Below are 20,665 nucleotides of genomic sequence, written 5' to 3'. Positions count from 1 at the left end.
TGGAATGTGTTCGGTAAGCAAAGGTCGTGTGTTGAACTTGATTTGGTAAAGGTACCGGTGAAAGGCTATGTAGGAGTACATGGCGGGTTGTTTCATTGGAACCGTCCTTAGGACCTAAGTTCCGTGTATGTAATCCAAGACTAGATACTACCACATGCTGGGCCCTGAAATATGACCCCGCTCGGCCTATTAATCGCGTAGTACTCGGTCCAGGAGATGCAAGTAGTTTCTGGTGTTTATAGTAATGCTTGAGGCCGTGCATGGTGCTGACCTGAGAGGTGGACCGTGATGCGGTAGGCAGTGGCACGGTGTACCAAGTGGCACCCGGATGGTGGGCTTGGGAACCCTGCGCACATCGTTTGAGGCCGTGGCGGAAACCTCGGCCGGACTTCCGTACGGGTTACTCTCAGATAGGCGATAAACCTGGACTAGGTACTAGTGTGGTTAACGGTCGTGGCCAACTCCCTCGCTGGGCTTCCGCTTGAAGGTTGCCGAGGTGCATGACGTGCACATGGCGATAAGTGGCGGGAGCGTGTGTGACGAAGTACACCCCTGCAGGGTTATGATCTATTCGAATAGCCGCGTCCGCGGATATGGACTACTTGGAGACATATGTTGTTCATAGATAACCTCAATGGCTACTCATAAAATTGTCCAGATAAGCGTGAGTGTCGTGGACGACATTTCCGTACGGAGACGGAATGATTCCACGATAGTGTATTGTTGTGGTGTTAGTGGACTCGTGTGCGAGAAATCAAGTTGTCAAAATTATTTAAAATTGCAAGTTGTCTAGCCATGAGTCAAATGCTGGCTTTCCGCATGAAACCCCACAATACCTTTTGATACCTCGCATGAGTAGTTAGTTCTCCTAAAGTCTTGCTGAGTACCTTCGTACTCATGTTTGCTTAATAAATGTTGCAGAGGTTGCTAATGACCCTAATGGAGGGTTCTTCGTAGACATCGACGACGACGAGTAGCTGGTATCCCAGCTACGATCTGGCCCTACGTCGGCTCTGTAGTATAGTCAGGCCATGTGCCTTCTAGTTGCTATGTCTGTACCCAGACAGCTTATAACTCTTCCGCTGGCTTGTATTGTGTGACTGATGTTATGGGTCGTGAGACCCTTAATGTGTAATATTATGTGTGTGGCTCTTCCGAGCCTCTTAAATAAAGCTTGTATGTTTATGGTTATGTTGTGATGCCATCGATGTATCTATACATATCGGTATGCCATGCGTACGTGTGTCGTACTTGATATGTATGGGGTTCGATTACCTAGTCGTGAACTTTAGTAGCACTCCTTACAAGGAAATGCCCCTTTGTGGTCCAACAAGCCTTGGTAGTTCGCTACTGCTCCGGACTCATTGGTTGACCGGCATGTGTCCTTCTTAGCTGCTGTGTCTGTCCCCTTTGGGGAAATGTCACGCGATGTAATGGAGTCCTTGTAGCTTGCTACGACTCGTCTACATTCGCCGGTGACCAACACCTGCTTTGTTGGGTCATGTATGCATGTCCTTGTGCGGTACTGCCACTTTGGTTTATGACTAGACATGTCGATCCGGGTTCTTTGACATTGGATTGCTAGCGATACTATCGCATACGTGAGTCAAAAGACGCAAACGGTCCCGGCTAAGGTAAGGCTGCAGCCGTGGAGTTAACCGTGCGTGAGACCACAAAGGGATGCGATGGATTACAGGCTAGATTCCTATGGCTTAGGATCGGGGTCCCGACAGCGTTGGTATCAGAGCCTGACTGACTGTAGGATTACTAAGCCAAACTGGTCGAAGTTGAGTCTAGAAATGCTTTAGTTATATATAAGGGAACTGTTTGTGGAAGGGAACGTAACACTCTTGTTCTCTTCTCAAGGTATTCTATTCTGGTCATCCTCGTCTTTTCTGCGGGAATTAAGGACTAGGTTACTCATCTTCTCCTAGGCTCGGATTTTTGATCGGTAGATTATAGGACTACGGGTCGAGAGATATTGGGTTTCTTTTATTCCTAGGAAGCAGGAAGTAAGTTTGATGATCAGAGAGTTGAACTTGATAGTTGAGTGGTGACGCTATTTCATTTTTTGGGTTGTCTCAAAATTTGTTTTTGAGCATTTACAGCCGTTATGCTGCCCAATTTTGCATTCAGAGCTCTAATGCTTCTGCATTACTCTCTATTTACAGATGCCTGGCCGTCCTTCTCGTCAGGTGGTACGTCTGACCAGGTGCATTGATGTACCAGGTCATACGGCCATGCTGGTCAGGATGATGTCGGTGTGCGGTTACCGCTGGTACCTCGAGTACACGGTAGAGGAACAGTACCGAGACTTCAACCAGAGCCAGTACATCTGCACTGTTAGGGTATTTCCAGACTACCCTGGAGCGGAGAAGCCAATCCATTGGTCCTATGGGTTGGGAGTCACTGTTGACATGGCAGTACAAGATGCTGCCTATTCAATGCTGACTATTATGAGAGCGAGACATGCACTGCTGCAGAATTCAGAGTTCTGCTATGTTCCGGCCTCTCAGTCTGGCGAAGAGGGATACCTCAGTGGAGTCTATTTTGATTCTTCTATGGAGGATCCACTTCTGCAGTCCACCGTTGAGATGCTAGAGAACAGAGATAGGGATGCTCGTGCTCTCCGCATGGAGCTTTACGCTACCCGTGCCCGCCTGTGGACAGTTTTGACGCAGCTGGCACCGGTAGTCCAGACAGGGTATGGAGAGATGGAGATGCTGAACCCTGTTAGGACCCATCTTCCGGCCCACGTTGACTGGCCAGCTATAGGAGGAGTCACACCTCTTCGGGGCCCCCTCTTACCACCAGTCAGGGGACCAAGGCCACATCCGTGTCCTTATGGATCCCAGGGATCTCAGGCTAGAGTGTTTCCTGATCCGCAGGTTGAGCTTCCAGGTCATGGAGGTAATCTCTATGAGATGTTCTATGCGGATGCCTGAGCTGTGAGCGGAAGGATAGTATGGTAGTAGCCGTACGTTCACAGTCCTGTGTGACTTGTGGAGTATGGTAGTAATGTGAAACGAATTCCGGAGGCCTAGATAAATAATGCATAGGAAGCTTGTAAGCCTCTGATGAGTAGTTCCACCATTTCAGTAGTTTGCTCTTCGAGTAAGTTTGTACTGAACTATGTAAGGGTGTGTATGAACCATGGTGTATATATAGCAGTTGCTTGTTACCATGTTGTTCGGATATTCATTTCCGCATTCCGTGTGTTCAGTACATTCTTAATCCATAGCTAGTAATGATTTGATATTGGTCTAAGCTATGAGTTTGTTTGTCAGGATGGTGTTCACCAGGTTGAACCGTGCCCCAGCTCATGAGCAAGGTGAGGGTAGTCAAGCGTCGCAGGAAGACCTGCCTCACCCACCCTCTCTGGTAGAAGTGATGCTTGAGGCAGAGAGAAACAAAAGGGAGACCAACCGACTGTTAGAGCGTATTGAGCAGAATACGGCTCGACAGCCTAGGAATGCTGCAGTGTCCCTCAATGACTTTGTGAAGCTGAATCCTCCAAAGTTTCATCATTCCGTCGATCCCCTCGACGCTGATGACTGGCTGTGCAGCATTTCACGCAAGATTCGCTCTGCGAATGTGTCTGAGGCCGACAAGGTGACCTTTGCGACGTATTTCCTGGAGGGACCCGCCAATCTGTGGTGGGAGAATTTTGAAGCTATGCGTCCCGCTGAACCAGTGGCCACATGGGCAGACTTCAGTGCAGCTTTTCGTCTGCACCACATCCCAGAGGGTCTGATGGACAGAAAGAGAGGAGTTATGTGCCTTCACTCAGGGCAAGTTGTCTGTGGATGCCTATAGCCGCGAGTTCGGTAACCTCGCCCGCTATGCAACAGAGGAGGTGTCTACTGACGCCAAGAAGCAAGCAAGATTCCGTAAGGGTCTGAGCCCTGAGCTCCATCGAGATCTGCGCCTCCATGAGTGTGCAAGCTTTCAAGCCCTGGTCAACAAAGCGATCAGTGCGGAGACTGGTCATACTGACTTTGAAGCCACAAGGAAGCACTCCCGTGACTTTGGCTCGTCTTCTGGTTCCGCGTTTCCAAAACGCAGGTTGTGGGTTCCAAACAGTTCTCTGCCGCCAAGATACACTCCGAGGCCATCCTACTTGGCGCCTCAGACGAATCAGGCCAACCCTCCCGCAAAAGCTTATGGTGGTCCAGCTAGCAATGCTGCACCACGTGCCAACCAGGTGATATGCTACAAGTGTGGAGAACCAGGGCATTATTCCCGTGAGTGTCCTCAGAATGTGGGTGCCAAGCAACCCGGAAAGTCTGTCGGGCAGGCCAAGTCGGGCAAAGAGTTTTATGTGAAGCCAACTCCTGCACGTGGCCGTGTGAACTATGTGTCAGCAGAAGAAGCTGCAGAGGATCCCGACGTCATGCTGGGTACGCTTCTTGTTAATCATCACCCAGCGTCCGTTCTCTTTGACACTGGGTCTTCTCATTCCTTCATTTCAGAAAGTTATGCACAGTTGCATAACATGTCATTTTGTGATATGCCAATCCCATTGGTTGTCCAAACCCCTGGTAGTAAATGGAAAACCTCTAGGATAACCTATGACAATGAAATTCTAGTAGACAGGCTAGTTTTTCTAGCCTCATTGATAGCATTGAAATCTTCGGATATTAATATCATCTTGGGCATGGACTGGATGTCAGCTCACTATGCCAAGATTGATACCCACTCTAGAAATGTCCAGCTTACCCATCCCTCGGGTGAGATAGTAAATGTCTCTACTCGAGTTGCCAAGTGCCAGCTCTATTCCCTAAATGCCAACCCTCTTCCGAAACTTGAAGACATTCCGGTAGTCCGTGACTTCCCGGATGTTTTTCCAGAGGAACTGTCAGGAATTCCACCTGACAGAGATGTAGAGTTTGTGATAGATCTTGTTCCGGGAACTATCCCAATAGCTAGAAGACCTTATAAGATGGCACCCCTGGAGCTAGCCGAACTTAAGAAGCAATTAGATGAGTCCTTGAGCAAAGGTTTCATTCGTCCTAGCTCCTCTCCTTGGGCTTGTCCCGTCCTCTTCGTCAAGAAGAAAGACGGAACGGATCGGATGGTTGTAGATTACCGACCAGTTAACCTGGTCACCATAAAGAACAAGTATCCGCTCCCCAGGATCAACAATCTGTACGATCAGCTCGCTAGATCCTCAGTCTTCTCCAAAATGGATTTGAGGTTGGGATACCATCAAATCAAGATTAAGAACGGGGACATTCCAAAAACGGCCTTTGTTACTCGTTATGGCCAATATGAGTACACCGTTATGTCCTTCGGTTTAACCAATGCCCCAGCCACTTTCTCTCGGCTGATGAATTCAATCTTTATGGAGTATTTGGATAAATTCGTTGTAGTATACCTCGATGATATTCTCATCTACTCCAAGAATGAACAAGAACATGCCGAGCATCTAAGGCTGGTATTGATGAAACTTCGAGAGCATCGCCTTTATGCCAAATTTTCAAAATGTGAATTCTGGTTACCAGAAGTGACCTATCTAGGCCACGTAATCTCTGGTAAGGGTATTGCTGTCAATCCCGAGAGAGTTCAAGCTGTCCTTGATTGGACTCAACCTGAATCGGTTAAGCAAGTTAGGAGTTTTCTTGGTCTAGCGAGCTATTGTCGCCGCTTCGTCGAGAATTTCTCCAAGGTTGCAAAGCCTCTGACTGAACTCCTCAAGAAGGATAAAAAGTTCGAGTGGACACCACAGTGTGAGCATAGTTTTCAGGAACTGAAAAGACGCCTGACCTCCGCACCTGTGTTGCTACCACCAGATTTTTCTAAGGACTTTGTTATCTATTGCGACGCCTCGCGACAAGGATTAGGTTGCATTCTCATGCAAGATCGTCATGTGATCGCATATGCATCTCGCCAGTTGCGTCCACATGAGGATAATTATCCCACACATGACCTTGAGCTTGCAGCTGTGGTCCATGCACTAAAAACCTGGCGACATTACCTTCTGGGTAATCGTTGCGAAATATTCACTGATCACCAAAGTCTGAAATATATCTTCACCCAGCCGGATTTGAATCTCAGGCAAAGACGGTGGGTTGCGTTGATCTCGGATTACGACTTAGGGATAACTTACACCCCGGGGAAGGCCAATGTTATGGCCGATGCACTAAGTCGTAAATCCTATTGTAACAATTTGATGCTACAACAAGGTCAACCACTTCTCCATGAGGACTTTCGGAAGTTGAATCTTCATATCGTTCCTCAAGGATTCCTTTCTACCCTGGTGGCGAAGCCTACTCTTAAGGATCAAATTATAGCTGGCCAAAAGCGTGACAAGGGTATATCACGGATCAAGGAGAATATTTTTAGCGGAAACGCTAAAGAATTTTCCATGAATGATCAAGGTGTGGTGTTCTTCCAGAATCGTTTAGTGGTTCCTAAGAACCCACATCTAAGGCAGTTAATCCTTAAGGAGGCTCATGATTCCCCTCTCACCATTCATCCCGGTAGTACTAAGATGTATCAGGACCTACGCCAGAGGTTCTGGTGGACTAGGATGAAGAGAGAAATTGCTGAGTTCGTTGCTAACTGCGACGTTTGTCGTCGAGTTAAGGCAGAACATCAAAGGCCTGCTGGCACCCTTCAACCTTTAGCTATTCCTGAATGGAAATGGGATAAAGTTAGCATGGATTTCATTACCGGATTTCCCAAGACCAAAAAAGGAAACAATGCTATCTTTGTGGTCATTGACCGTCTTTCCAAAGTGGCTCATTTTGTTCCTGTTCGTGAGAGTATAACAGCTAGCCAGCTAGCAGAGTTATATATCTCTCGAATAGTGTCTCTTCATGGTGTTCCCTTGGAAATTAACTCGGACTGTGGAAGTATCTTTACTTCTCGCTTCTGGGAAATCTTTCAGAATGCCATGGGGACTCACTTATCTTTTAGCACTGCTTTCCATCCCCAGTCAAGTGGTCAAGTAGAAAGAGTGAATCAAATCCTAGAAGATATGCTCCGAGCTTGTGTTATTTCGTTCAGTATGAATTGGGAGAAGTGCCTTCCATTCGCCGAATTCGCTTATAACAATAGTTATCAATCAAGCTTGGGCAAAGCCCCTTTTGAAGTTCTCTATGGACGAAGATGTCGAACACCTCTTAACTGGTCAGAAACCGGAGAGAGGCAACTCTTTGGCCCGGACATGATCCAGGATGCAGAAGAGCAGGTTCGCATTATTCGTGAAAAGTTGAAAACAGCCCAGTCTCGTCAAAAGAGCCAATATGATCGTCATCATAAGGCTGTGACCTTTGCAGTTGACGAGAAGGCTTACCTTCGGGTTACACCTTTGAAGGGTACCCATCGTTTCGGTATCAAGGGCAAGTTGGCTCCTCGTTACATTGGACCTTTTCGTATTCTTGCCAAACGAGGAGAAGTTGCCTACCAGTTGGAACTTCCTCCGCATCTTTCCAAAGTTCATGATGTTTTCCACGTCTCGCAACTCAGGCGTTGCTTTTCGGATCCTATCCGTGAAGTGGACCACGAAACGCTTGATCTCCAAGATAACCTTTCTTACCGAGAATACCCCGTGCGTATTCTTGATCAAGCTGAGCGTACCACTCGACGTCAAAATCTCAAGTTTCTTAAAGTTCAATGGTCAAATCATTCTGAAAAGGAGGCAACTTGGGAAAGAGTGGATCGTCTCCGACTTGAATATCCTGCGTTATTCCCGACGACTTCTAAATCTCGGGACGAGATTCTTTTGAGTGGGGGTGAGTTGTCACATCCCTAAACCTTAAGCTAGATAGCATTGTGCTCATGTCTTCTTTGCATTTGCATCTAAGAAGTTTCAACAAAAACAACAAAGTGGCAAAGGAAAAACTAAAAACCCTAGCCACCATTTCAATTAAAGGAAATTTCAAACTAGTTCAAAATCAATGAACCCAAAATGGCCTCAAGAAATGTTCAAACTTTCTGATAAATCATGAAAGCAAATGAGCATTGGAGAAAACTATTTTCTTGACACTTCAAGCATTTTGAATAAATGCAAAAGCCACTGGTTTCAAATCTAAAAATTTGAAAACAGAAGCTATAATTTTCCAAAAATGTTGAAAGTCTTGGAAATGAGTGGGGACATTATAACAAATATTTCAGGAGGTTTAAAATAGTTTTTAATTTTTGTTTTGGAGCTGAAATAATTAGCAAAGCAATAAATAGCAAAACAGAAAAAACAAAAACAGAAGAAAAAGGAAAAGTCTTACCTGACGCCCACGCCAGGCCCAGCCCATCTCGCCGCTCGTCCCCTTCCCCGCGCCAGTAGGCAGCAGGAGGTGGCCGCCGCCTCCTCTGGCGCGGCCACGCACCTGCGTGCCTGCCTGGCCGCCGGTTCGCGCTGGCGACGGCGGGGATAAGCTCCCCAGAGCCTTCCCTGTCCATTCCCCGCCTCGGTTCTCCTCCTCTGCCCGGATCCCCTCCTTCTCCCTGCTGCCGCCATTAGAGCCGAGCTCGAGCTCGAGCTGGCCGTTGCCCTGGCCATAGGAACCCCTCCCCGAGCACGCCATTAGATCCGCCTCGTCGCCCTGGTCGTCACTGCAGAAGCCGAAGTCCCCTCGAGCCCTGCAACGCCCGCAACGCCGTCGTCTTCCTCCTCCGGCCGCCAGACATCTCCCGTCGATTCGTCCCCCCCAGGCCTTCCCCGAGCCGTCTGAGCTCTTCTCTGCACTCCCTGTGAGCATGCGGTGGTTTCCCCTAAGCTTTCCCCGTCGATCCCCTTCTCTAGCCCTAGTTTCACCGGAGCCCGACGAGCACCGCCGCTGCCGCTCGTCGCCGGTAGCCCTCCGATGTCCAGCTCGTCCTCCCGTGAGCACCAGAAGCTCCAGGACGACGCGTAGATGCCGTAGCAGCTAAGATCTAAGCGTGGATCCCTCTGATTCAAGCCCCCCCGACGACGCCCGAGCTTCGGCCGCCGCTCCGGCTCGTCGCCGACGCCTCTTCCAGCGACCCTAGCCTCCCCAGTTGGTCCTGCCAGATCGGCCGCATCGCGAGCTTGCTCTAGCTGCCAACCGCGTGCGATTTGGTGCTGTGCAGCGCCATCTAGGTCGCCTCCGGCGAACCCTCCGCCGCGGGTTTGGTCGCCGGCGACCACCCTCCGGTGGCCGTCGACGTCGCCGGCCATTAGGGCCTAATCGCCCTCCTCTGAGTCGCTGACAGAGGGCCCCACGCCTGGTCAAACCCCAATTAGGGGCTGGTCAGCGCGGGATTAGCCCAGAGAGGCTGACCAGTGGGGCCCCCCTGTCAGGTTTGACCTGCACAGGTCGGCTGACCTGCTGACGTCAGCCTGATGCAATAAATAGAATCTCCAGTACAAAAATAATTCAGGAAATTGCAAAAAATTGCAAAAATCATAGAAATTAATCTGTAACTCCAATGAAAATAATTTATATATGAAAAAGTATCAGAAAAATTCAAGGATTCTGATTATGCTATTTTCAACTATGTTTGAAAAAGTTACAGAACCCTAAATTGTGAAATAAGGAATAATCCAATTCTTTTAATCACTTTATAAATGGAATTTGCAAAAATATCCAAATCCCATTATAAATGCAATGATCACACACTGCCCTAGATGTAAATCAGTACCATAACATGACATTTCATGCATGTTAACATTAGGTTGATCTGAGCATCAGGTCGAATCAATTAAACCGGTATCCGGGAATACCCGTTTGAATTGCTATTCGAATGTGATTCAAATCAACTCTAAACTTAAAACATCTTGATTATAATAACTTATCACTTTGCATTCTCATGCCATGCTCATGCATCATTTTGATTGCATATGATTGTTATTGAATGTTGCCGTTCATTTCGGTAGGCTTCGCACCCCCGGATTCCACCGAATATCCGCCCGACGGATATCGTTCCTTCTCTGAGCAACAAGGCAAGCACCCCTTTTGATCATCCCGATAACACCTATGTTCTTGCTCCTGCACCTATTTAATGCATTAGGATCAAATGCTTCAACTGCTTTTGCCACGATAGTTGGACCCACTTCCTTTGCATGACTTAACCTTGTCACAGTAAATAGCCGAACCTTGCAACCTAGCATACCTGGTAGTTGCTTGAGCTATGATGTGCCTTATCCTGCTATGCATGCTATGCTTAGAGTTGTGTATGGTCTGTCATCTGGGAGATGAACAGAAATGTGGAATGTGTTCGGTAAGCAAAGGTCGTGTGTTGAACTTGATTTGGTAAAGGTACCGGTGAAAGGCTATGTAGGAGTACATGGCGGGTTGTTTCATTGGAACCGTCCTTAGGACCTAAGTTCCGTGTATGTAATCCAAGACTAGATACTACCACATGCTGGGCCCTGAAATATGACCCCGCTCGGCCTATTAATCGCGTTGTACTCGGTCCAGGAGATGCAAGTAGTTTCTGGTGTTTATAGTAATGCTTGAGGCCGTGCATGGTGCTGACCTGAGAGGTGGACCGTGATGCGGTAGGCAGTGGCACGGTGTACCAAGTGGCACCCGGATGGTGGGCTTGGGAACCCTGCGCACATCGTTTGAGGCCGTGGCGGAAACCTCGGCCGGACTTCCGTACGGGTTACTCTCAGATAGGCGATAAACCTGGACTAGGTACTAGTGTGGTTAACGGTCGTGGCCGACTCCCTCGCTGGGCTTCCGCTTGAAGGTTGCCGAGGTGCATGACGTGCACATGGCGATAAGTGGCGGGAGCGTGTGTGACGAAGTACATCCCTGCAGGGTTATGATCTATTCGAATAGCCGCGTCCGCGGATATGGACTACTTGGAGACATATGTTGTTCATAGGTAACCTCAATGGCTACTCATAAAATTGTCCAGATAAGCGTGAGTGTCGTGGACGGCATTTCCGTACGGAGACGGAATGATTCCACGATAGTGTATTGTTGTGGTGTTAGTGGACTCGTGTGCGAGAAATCAAGTTGTCAAAATTATTTAAAATTGCAAGTTGTCTAGCCATGAGTCAAATGCTGGCTTTCCGCATGAAACCCCACAATACCTTTTGATACCTCGCATGAGTAGTTAGTTCTCCTAAAGTCTTGCTGAGTACCTTCGTACTCATGTTTGCTTAATAAATGTTGCAGAGGTTGCTAATGATCCTAATGGAGGGTTCTTCGTAGACATCGACGACGACGAGTAGCTGGTATCCCAGCTACGATCTGGCCCTACGTCGGCTCTGTAGTATAGTCAGGCCATGTGCCTTCTAGTTGCTCTGTCTGTACCCAGACAGCTTATAACTCTTCCGCTGGCTTGTATTGTGTGACTGATGTTATGGGTCGTGAGACCCTTAATGTGTAATATTATGTGTGTGGCTCTTCCGAGCCTCTTAAATAAAGCTTGTATGTTTATGGTTATGTTGTGATGCCATCGATGTATCTATACATATCGGTATGCCATGCTTACGTGTGTCGTACTTGATATGTATGGGGTTCGATTACCTAGTCGTGAACTTTAGTAGCACTCCTTACAAGGAAATGCCCCTTTGTGGTCCAACAAGCCTTGGTAGTTCGCTACTGCTCCGGACACATATATGTATAATAACTCTATTCATCACCCAGGATGCAGAATAGTTTATTCTTCACCCAAGATAATCTTACGATTAATTTACAAATAAATTACATTTGAAATACAAATAGTTACATTTATATTGAATCATTATGTAAAATTTGACAAAATAAAAATAAAAATATAGGTCACAAGACTAGATAAAATTGAATATATTGTATTTTTTGCACTATTTTTGTATGTTCGTAAATTTACGTAACATTAAATAATTTTACGTTGATTATATATTCTTACGGTCGCTTTTTACGTATAAAATTAAAAAAATGTAAAATGTAAAATGATGATGCATTAATGTTAAAATAGAGGGGATGACGAATATATATATATAGGGTCGCGCTATTCGTCACCCTTGGTGAGGAATAGTTATTCTTCACCCTCCTCTATTTTTGCACCAATACACCGTTATTTTACGTTTCTGAAATTTTAATCTTATCTCATACGTAAAAAGGTACCGTAAAAAAATACATAGTCACTATAAAAAATATTTTATTTCACGTAAAATTACAAATATAAAAGCATAGTGCAGATTATACATAAAATGTGATTTTTCTGGTCTTATGACCTATATTTTTGTTTTCTTATGTCAATTTTTTCGTAATGAATCAATATAAACATATCTATTTGCATTTCAAATTTAATTTATTTATGAAATGGTCATAAAATTACCTCGGGTGAGGAATAATTTAATCTACACCCTGAGTGATGAATAGAGTTTCTATTACGGGTCGCGTTATTCGTCACTCTGGGTGAGGAATAGTTATTCCTCACCCCCTCCATTTTAACATCAATGCATCGTAATTTTACGTTCCATAATTTTTTTTCTTATTCCATACGTAAAAACGGACCGTAAGAAAATATATAATCATCTTAAAAAATATTTTTGTTACTTGAAATTACAAACGTAAAAACATAATGTAAAAGATACATAAAATGCATATTTTCTTGTCTTACAGCCTATATTTTTAGAAAAATTATGCCAAATTTTACATAGTGGATCAATATAAATGTAACTATTTGTATTTTAAATGTAATTTATTTATGAAAAGCTCGTAAAATTACCTCGGGTAAAGAATAACCTATTCTGCACCCTGGGTGATGAATAGAGTTTCTATATACATATAGACTTGACACATATGTAGAGCGTTGAGCAAAAAGGACCTTCCGGAGTAGTACAACCGCAAATACCAAAGCTACCACAAGTCATCAGGGGCGAAATTCGGGTGGCGGTGTAATCAGTTCCACTCGTCAGCTCTTCAATAGTCAATGATGAAGGACAGTACCCTTTTAAGCTTGCACCTGCATAACCCGTAGATTCGAAAATGAATAAATAAATGCTCAAAAAAAGCTGAATTTTTCTGGTATACGTTTGCAAATTTTCATTATTAGATCACATTCGTGTAAAGCGTGGCAAAAAAACAAAATCAATGTTAGTGAATTGGTTTTTTTGTCACACCTTTCTCAAATGTAATCTCATGATGAAAATTTGGAAGCACTTAAAACATTAGTCAAAGTTCATCATAAAAAAATTCAAATCTTTTGAATTTTTTTCAATTTTATTGTTCATGCGGATGCATTTAAGCTCGAGCTCAAATAGTCCATGTCCCTGATGTAGGTCATTACTGATGGGTTGATAGCCGGTCACTGATCAGAAATCACCGAGGGATCTCCTGTCAGATAGGGATGGTGGTGCTTGGCTGTGAGTGTAGACTAACCCTGTTATAGTGTGCCTCGAGTTCCATTAAAAAAAGTTCCACCCGTTATCTTGGCGCGTGTATATATATATATATATATATATATATATATATATATATATATATATATATATATATATATATATATATATACTTGGCGTGATTAGGAGTGCTAGGATGTGCTTAAGAAAATGAATGATGGGACCACAAAACCAGGTGTTGCTTGATCATGTCTTTCTCCTCACAGGGCATGCAAATTCGATTCTGGGTGCGTCTAGTTTGCATCTAGGTGAGAGATAACTAAGTCCCATCTAACTTAAACATGATTTGATTTTTTGCAGAGATTCGTGTGGATCTTTTTCTTTTATTTTCTTGCTTGATTAATAAAATAGTTTGACAGTTAGATGAGACTTTGTCGATTCTCATCCAAATGAGAATTGGCAAATTCGGTTATGTTTTGTCAGTTCAGTTTATAAACACCTAAAACCAAGCATAAACATGAACCCAACGGACAATATCAACCGGTACATATACCATGCATATACTGTGAGCTATCATGCTCTGTTACTCCATCGATCTCTTCCCTCCGTCAATAGTAAAGCTTTGATGCGCACTGTAGCTAGAGTAATTAACGCCAGACTGTAAAGCACGCAGGTAAACTGACACGGTAAGCAAACTACCGCTTTAACCTTTAACTTCGGATCATCTTCTGCTGCTCTACATGTACTACCTCTACAGTGCCATGCGCCCATCAGTGCACAACAAATTAGTTCAAATCGCCATGGCTGAGGTGACGTCGTGGGTGGAGGACGTGGAGAAGATGCTGCTGGAAGAGCACGAGCCGTCATCGGAGGTGGAGCAATGGCGGAAGCACTCGATCTACCGGGTCCCGGCGCGCATCAAGAGGCTAAACGGCGACGCCTACAAGCCTCAGACGGTGTCCTTGGGCCCCTTCCACCACGGAGACCCCGACCTGCAGCCGATGGAGAAGCACAAGCGCAGGGCGCTGCTGCGCCTGCTCCGGCGGGCCGGCAGGCCGCTCCGGGACCTCGTCGCCGCCGTGGGGGAGGTGGAGGAGCAGCTGCGGGCGGCGTACGTCGGCCTCGGCGACGAGTGGCGCGACGGCGGCGGGGAGCGGTTCGTGGAGATGATGATCGTGGACGGGTGCTTCTTGCTTGAGGTGATGAGGACGGCGGCGGCCGCCGGGCGGAGGTACGCTGTCCACCCAGACTACGCGCCCAACGACCCGGTGTTCAGCCGGCACGGCTTGCTGTACATAGCGCCGTACGTCCAGCGCGACATGCTCATGGTCGAGAACCAGCTGCCCCTGCTCGTGCTCCACAGGATCGCCGCTGCAGCCGAGGGTGGCAAAACATCGGTAAGTATTTTTAAAAAGATTGAAACTGAGGCAAAAGATTTGCCACATTTTTCATTACTTAAAGGAGGAGTTTTAACGAGGTCTTGAATCTTTGTGCTAACCATTGTGTGCCTGTTGTATTGGATGGCTAGACCTATGTCATGATCAACAGGATGGTGCTCAACTTCCTTGGCGTGGCAGATGCTGACAAGCACCCAGCGGCAGTGCCGCACCTGGGGCTCCACCCACTGGACATCTACCGCCGGAGTCTGCTCCACACCACCGGCAGGACGACAGAGCGCAACATACAGCTCGAAGAGCCGGCGGCAGCGGCGAAGCCCGCGGACGTGCGCTCCGCGCGGAAGCTCCACGAAGCCGGCATCCGGTTCAGGCACAGCGGGCGGGCGGACTGCCTCCGCGACGTCCGGCTCCGGGGCGGCACCCTCACCATGCCGCAGCTCTTCGTGGACGACTCCGCCGAGTACAAGTTCCTCAACCTGATGGCGTTCGAGGCCCTGCACGTCGGCGCCGGCAACGACGTGTCCGCCTACGTGTTCTTCATGCGGAGCATCGTCGGCTCCGTCGACGACGTGCGGCTGCTGCGGAGCAAGGGGATCGTCCGGAGCGAGTGGGTGGACGGCGACGAGACGGTGGTGCGGCTGCTCAACGACATGACCAGGGACGTGGTCTGCGACGAGGCGTCGCCGCTCTGCGCCCTGCACGGCGAGGTGGAGGCCTACTGCCGGAGCAACCTGCGCGTGTTCCTGCACGTGTCGTGGTACTACCTCAAGCGCACCTACTTCGGGAACCCGTGGACGTTCCTCTCCCTCGCCGCCGGCGTCCTGCTCCTCGTCACCGACATCATCCAGACTGTCTATTCCGTCCTTTCTTACGAAGTGCAGGGAAAGAGACAGTATTATAGTCATAATTAAGTAGCGGGGCTGAACGTACCCGACCTCCCAAATGTTAGCGTTAAACTATTAGCTAAATACTCGTGCTTTGTCACGAAATAACAAGGAGACACCAGTTATTGTATATCTTGTCAAATCTTAATTAGATGCATTGATCGCTAGCCTCACAAATTTGCTGATTGTATTTCCATATTTAATTCTCTATTTCATCTTCTCTGAACTACTCCATGTTTTAAGGGAAAAGTTTACGTTCAGTCGACGGATCGCACGCGAGCGATCCGCCGGCTCCTCTGTACGACGCGTGTTTCTTTCGTGTAACTTACCTGTATTGCAAAATTTTCCTCCGCAACAATACACACGTTGCAAAACATAAAAACGAAAAAAAACGTCGAAACATGCGCAAAAAAAAAACTGCAACAAAGCGATTGTTTCAGAAACTCGAGCGTTATTTCAGGAATTACCGGATGCACAGCCGAAGCGCGCGCGAAGAAAAAAAACTGCAACAAAGCGATTGTTTCAGAAACTCGAGCATCGTTTCAGGAATTACCGAATACCCAGCCGAAGCGCACGCGAAGAAAAAAAAACTGCAACAAAGCAATTGTTTCAAAAACTCGAGCATCGTTTCATGAATTAGGCCAAAGCCCCGCGTGCGGATCGGATGGATGAGATCGGCTGGATGCACCAAATCAAACGATTGTGAAGGTGGCGGATTATTGGAAATAATCCGCCGGTGGACGCGTAGCGTTGCCCATGTTTTAAATATGTCTTCATTTTTTCAGGGAATAGTTTGTTCTCTGGAAATAAAGTCAGGAATAAGTATATCTGGTCATCAGAAGACCGGCCCGGTCCGACCTTGTCCACCGACCTTGTCCATTATTTAAAATATTTTATCTTTTAAACCGTGCGTTGAAATCTCAAACTGGCTTTATCGTTGGACTCTTCGCATGAAAAACTTCAAAACTAAATTACATGTTGATAGATTTTTACGAACTTTTTTTCATAAAAAAATAGAGAAAAAAATGTGCCTCCCGAGGAAGAAGAAGAAAAGAAAACATGTTTGTTGTGTCTCTCGCGATAGCAAATCTATACCTTTCGTGGAAGCAAAATCGTGCCTCCAAAAGAAGGGGAAAAACGTGTTTTTTCGTTTCCCAGAGGCACAGATGTGCCTCTTGCCGAAGAAAATTCAGGCCTCTCACGAAAACAAAAACCGTGCCCGAAAGGAAAAAAGAATATTTTTTTATCGTTTTCGAGAGGTACGATCGTGCCTCTCGCAGAAGCAAATATATGCCTCTCGCGAAAGCAAAACCGTGTCTTTCATGAAAGGAAAGAAAACATTTTTTTTCAAGAGTCATGACCATGTCTCTCGTAAAAGCAAATTCATGCTACTCAAGAAAGCAAAAAAAACACATTATTTCTTGCAAAGAAGATATATTTTCTTCATTTAAAAGCTAAGAAATACCGATAAAAAACCAAAAAGCTGAAAGAAGACAAAAGAACATTTAGAAAAGTCAAAAACACTTAAAACGTGTCACGTGACGATGGCTGAATCGCGACAACTCACGACGCCTCGGAATGGCCTTTGAAAGGCTCCCGAAGAAACGCTTCTCAATTAGTTGATGTAGGAGGGAGCTACTATTGGGCCATGTTGCATGAACTGGCGCTAACGCACCTCCCGCTCATGGGCAGGTCCGATATGTATGTTTCGAGCACAGAGTTCCTGGATATCTCGCTACAAAGTTTGACCAGTTGACTCTATAAAACAAATACACAAAATTAGAAGATATTCACAGATTCAAAAAAGCATGAGTTTTTTATTTCATAGTCCAGAGAAACCTAGCAAATGAAATAAAACAATTTGGAAAAGGCTCGTAAATTTGAAAGAAAAATTCATTGCATAAAAAAACCAATTTTGAAAAGAAAAAAAGTTCATCGGTTTTTAGAAAACAATCATCAATTTTAAAAAAGTTCACAAATTCTGAAAAATACCAAATTCACAAATTTGAAAAAAGTTCACAGGTTTTGGAAAAGAAGTTCCTAAAGTATGAAAAAAGTTCATGGGTTCCAAAAGAAAACGAAAAACGTATAAGAAACATCCAGCAAACGGGGACACGGACAGAAAAAAAATTGATGTACTCCATCCGTTTTTATTTACTCTGCATACTAGCTTTTTCTGAAATCAAACTTTATAAAGTTTGACCAAATTATATAAATCAATATGAACATTTACAGTAACAAATCTATATGATATGAAAATATATATAATGATAAATCCAATAATATAGATTTAATGGTGTATATGTTAATATTCTTTTACAGGCTTGTTAAAAGTATATAAAGTTTGACTTTAAACAAACCTAATCTATGGGATAAATAAAAATGAAGGACTAAGGGCTTGTTTGGGACTGCTTCAATTCATCAAAATCAGCTTTACTTTATCAAATTTATTTTGAGGAAGTTTCATACAAAAGCTATAGCACTATCAATAGAATGTCTGGCTTTCATTTAGCTCCAACTTTAAGAATAGAAAATTTGGTGGAAAGAATCTATTTGATTGATTGAGGGGAAAGAAATGAAAGGGTATCCACTTAGTGATGGTAGTGGTGGGTAATTTCCCCTCCCCCCCAACTCGAGTTTCTAGAGTTTTTTGGAGCACCCTCTAGGAGCTTCATAAAAACTCTGAAGTGGTACCCCATATTCTAGTTTTTTTGCGGAGCAACATATTATGGAGCTACCCCGTTTGGCTTGTCTTTTTTGAAGCAGAGCTGAATTTTAAGGAGTAGAGCAGTCCCAAACAGGCTCTAAGTATTGACAAAGGGTGTGTCTAAAACTCAGTCTACTAAGACTTAACGAAGTCTTAGTCGAGTGAATTCAACGCGTTTTTTTTGTACCAACGGCACGATTGGATGCTACAAGGGGCGACAAAAAATGTTGTGATGGTGTTGCAAGCAATATCAACAAATGCTACAACCATTCTAACTAAAATGCTACAGCCGTCAATGAATGATGTTGCAACCCATAAGATGACGTGCTACAACCAACATTGGATGGCATGCTTCGACCAGTAAGACCAATGTTACAAGCGGTACAAAACAATGTTGCAGTCGACTGGGTTTTAACTGACCCGATTGACAAAAGGTTGATGACCCACTAGTATAGGGGATCAATCGTAGTCCTTTCGATAAGTAAGAGTGTCTAACCCAACGAGGAGCAGAAGGATCTGAAAAGTGGTTTTCAGCAAGGTAAAATCTGGAGGCACTGAAATTGTCGGTAACAAGTGATTGTGTGGTGAGATGATTCGTAGCAAGAAACAAGTAACAAAAGTAGCAATGGTGCAGCAAAGTGGCCCAATCCCTTTTGTAGCAAGGGACAAGCCTGGACAAAGTCTTATAGGAGGAAAACGCTCCCGAGGACACACAGGAATTTCTGTCATGCTAGTTTTCATCATGTTCATATGATTCACGTTCGTTACTTTGATAGTTTGATATGTGGGTGGACCGGCGCTAGGGTACTGCCCTTACTTGGACAAGCATACCACTTATGATTAACCCCTCTCGCAAGCATCCGCAACTACGAAAGAAGAATTAAGACAAAGTCTAACCATAGCATTAAACTAGTGTATCCAAATCAACCCCTTGCGAAGCAACGCATAAACTAGGGTTTAAGCTTCTGTCACTCTAGCAACCCATCATCTACTTACTACTTCCCAATGCCTTCCTCTAGGCCCAAATAATGGTGAAGTGTTATGTAGTCGACGTTCACATAACACCACTAGAGGAAAAACAACATACAACATATCAAATTACCGAACGAATACCAAATTCACATGACTACTATTAGCATGACTTATCCCATGTCCTCAGAAACAAAAGTAACTACTCACAAAGCATAATCATATTCATGACCAGAGAGGTAATGAGTAGCATCAAGGATCTAAACATAAACTCTTCCACCAAATAATCCAACTAGCATCAACTACAGAGAGTAATCAACACTACTAGCAACCTTACAAGTACCAATCGGAGTCGCGAGACGGAGATTGGTTACATGTGATGAACTAGGGTTTGGAGATGAGATGGTGCTGATGAAGATGTTGATGGTGACGATTCCCCTCCGATGAGAGGAGTGTTGGTGATGACGATGTCGACGATTTCCCCCTCCGGGAGGGAAGTTTCCCCGACAGGATTGTTCTGTCGGAGCTCTAGATTGGTTCTACTCAAGTTTCGCCTCGTGGCGGCGGCGAATCCACGAAAAAGCTCCTCCCTAATTTTTTTCCTGGACGAAACCCTTCATGTAGCAAAAGAGGGGGGCAAGTGGTCCTGCAGGCTGCCCACAAGCCCTCATGGCGCGACCTGGGGGGGTGGCCGCGCCGTGCAGGCTTGTGGCCACCTGCACGCCCCCCTCTGGCACTTCTTCGGCCCAGTATTTTTGATAAATCGGGAAAAAAATCCTCGTTGATTTTTACGGCGTTTGGAGTTGCACAGAATAGGTATATCAACTTTGCTCCACTTTCAGGCCAGAATTCCAGTTGCCGGCATTCTCCCTCTTCATGTAAACCTTGGAAAATAAGAGAGAAAAGGCATAAGAATTGTACCGTGAAGTAAAATAACAGCCCAAGAAGCGATAAATATCAACATGAAAACATGATGCAAAATAGACGTATCAACTCCCCCAACTTAGACCTCGCTTGTCCTCAAGCGAAAGCCTAGCTCAATAAATATGTCCACATGTTTAGGGAGAGAGGTGTCGACAAAACAAGATACGAACATGCATGCATCATGATCATGATCAGAACAGCAATACCAACATATAATCTCTCATCCTAAAGTGATAATTCCTTCACAAAGTAAAGCATGGATCAAGAACCTTACCGAGAAGTAACAACCGATAGCCTTTAGTTATTGAAGCAATTACAATTTATCACAACATCAGAAAGAGTCAAATAAGAGCTTGTAAAGCAAATCCACATACTCAATCATTCTTTCGTTCTCTACAATTGCTACAACTCACGTGGTACTCATGAGATTAAAGTTTCAGCTGGACACAGAGAAAGATAGGGGCTTACAGTTTTGCCTCCCAACTGCTTACCTCAAGGGTAATGTCAACAATAATAATTCATGAATGCTTACCTCTAA

At 45.3% G+C, this 20,665-nt stretch overlaps 2 protein-coding genes across 2 annotated transcripts in view; one reads left to right on the top strand and one right to left on the bottom strand.

Annotated features, from left to right (window-relative positions):
• Positions 1–14,040: 14,040 nt before the first annotated feature.
• Positions 14,041–15,669, top strand: LOC123450314 (UPF0481 protein At3g47200-like). Its single transcript, XM_045127633.1, has 2 exons — positions 14,041–14,643; positions 14,775–15,669. Exons 1-2 carry the CDS (start codon positions 14,047–14,049, stop codon positions 15,552–15,554), a joined length of 1,377 nt encoding a protein of 458 aa, XP_044983568.1. The 5' UTR covers positions 14,041–14,046; the 3' UTR covers positions 15,555–15,669.
• A 1,593-nt stretch (positions 15,670–17,262) lies between these two features.
• The window catches only part of LOC123450313, a 59,950-nt gene continuing 56,547 nt past the window's right edge, over positions 17,263–20,665 (bottom strand). Inside the window, exon 3 of the mRNA XM_045127632.1 lies at positions 17,263–17,285. Coding sequence (XP_044983567.1) covers positions 17,263–17,285 — 23 coding nt within the window. The remainder of the gene's footprint in view (positions 17,286–20,665) is intronic.

Source organism: Hordeum vulgare, chromosome 4H (genome assembly GCF_904849725.1).
Source record: "Hordeum vulgare subsp. vulgare chromosome 4H, MorexV3_pseudomolecules_assembly, whole genome shotgun sequence".
NCBI lineage: Eukaryota > Viridiplantae > Streptophyta > Magnoliopsida > Poales > Poaceae > Hordeum > Hordeum vulgare.
Note: the sequence above shows the minus strand (reverse complement) of the source record. Positions and strands in the feature narration are given on the sequence as shown.

Bases quoted from the DNA above. Each gene is read 5' to 3' on its own strand.
- LOC123450314 (XM_045127633.1), top strand. From the start codon at position 14,047: ATGGCTGAGGTGACGTCGTGGGTGGAGGACGTGGAGAAGATGCTGCTG. The intron at 14,644-14,774 runs GTAAGTATTTTT...TTGGATGGCTAG, and splicing joins CCGAGGGTGGCAAAACATCG to ACCTATGTCATGATCAACAG.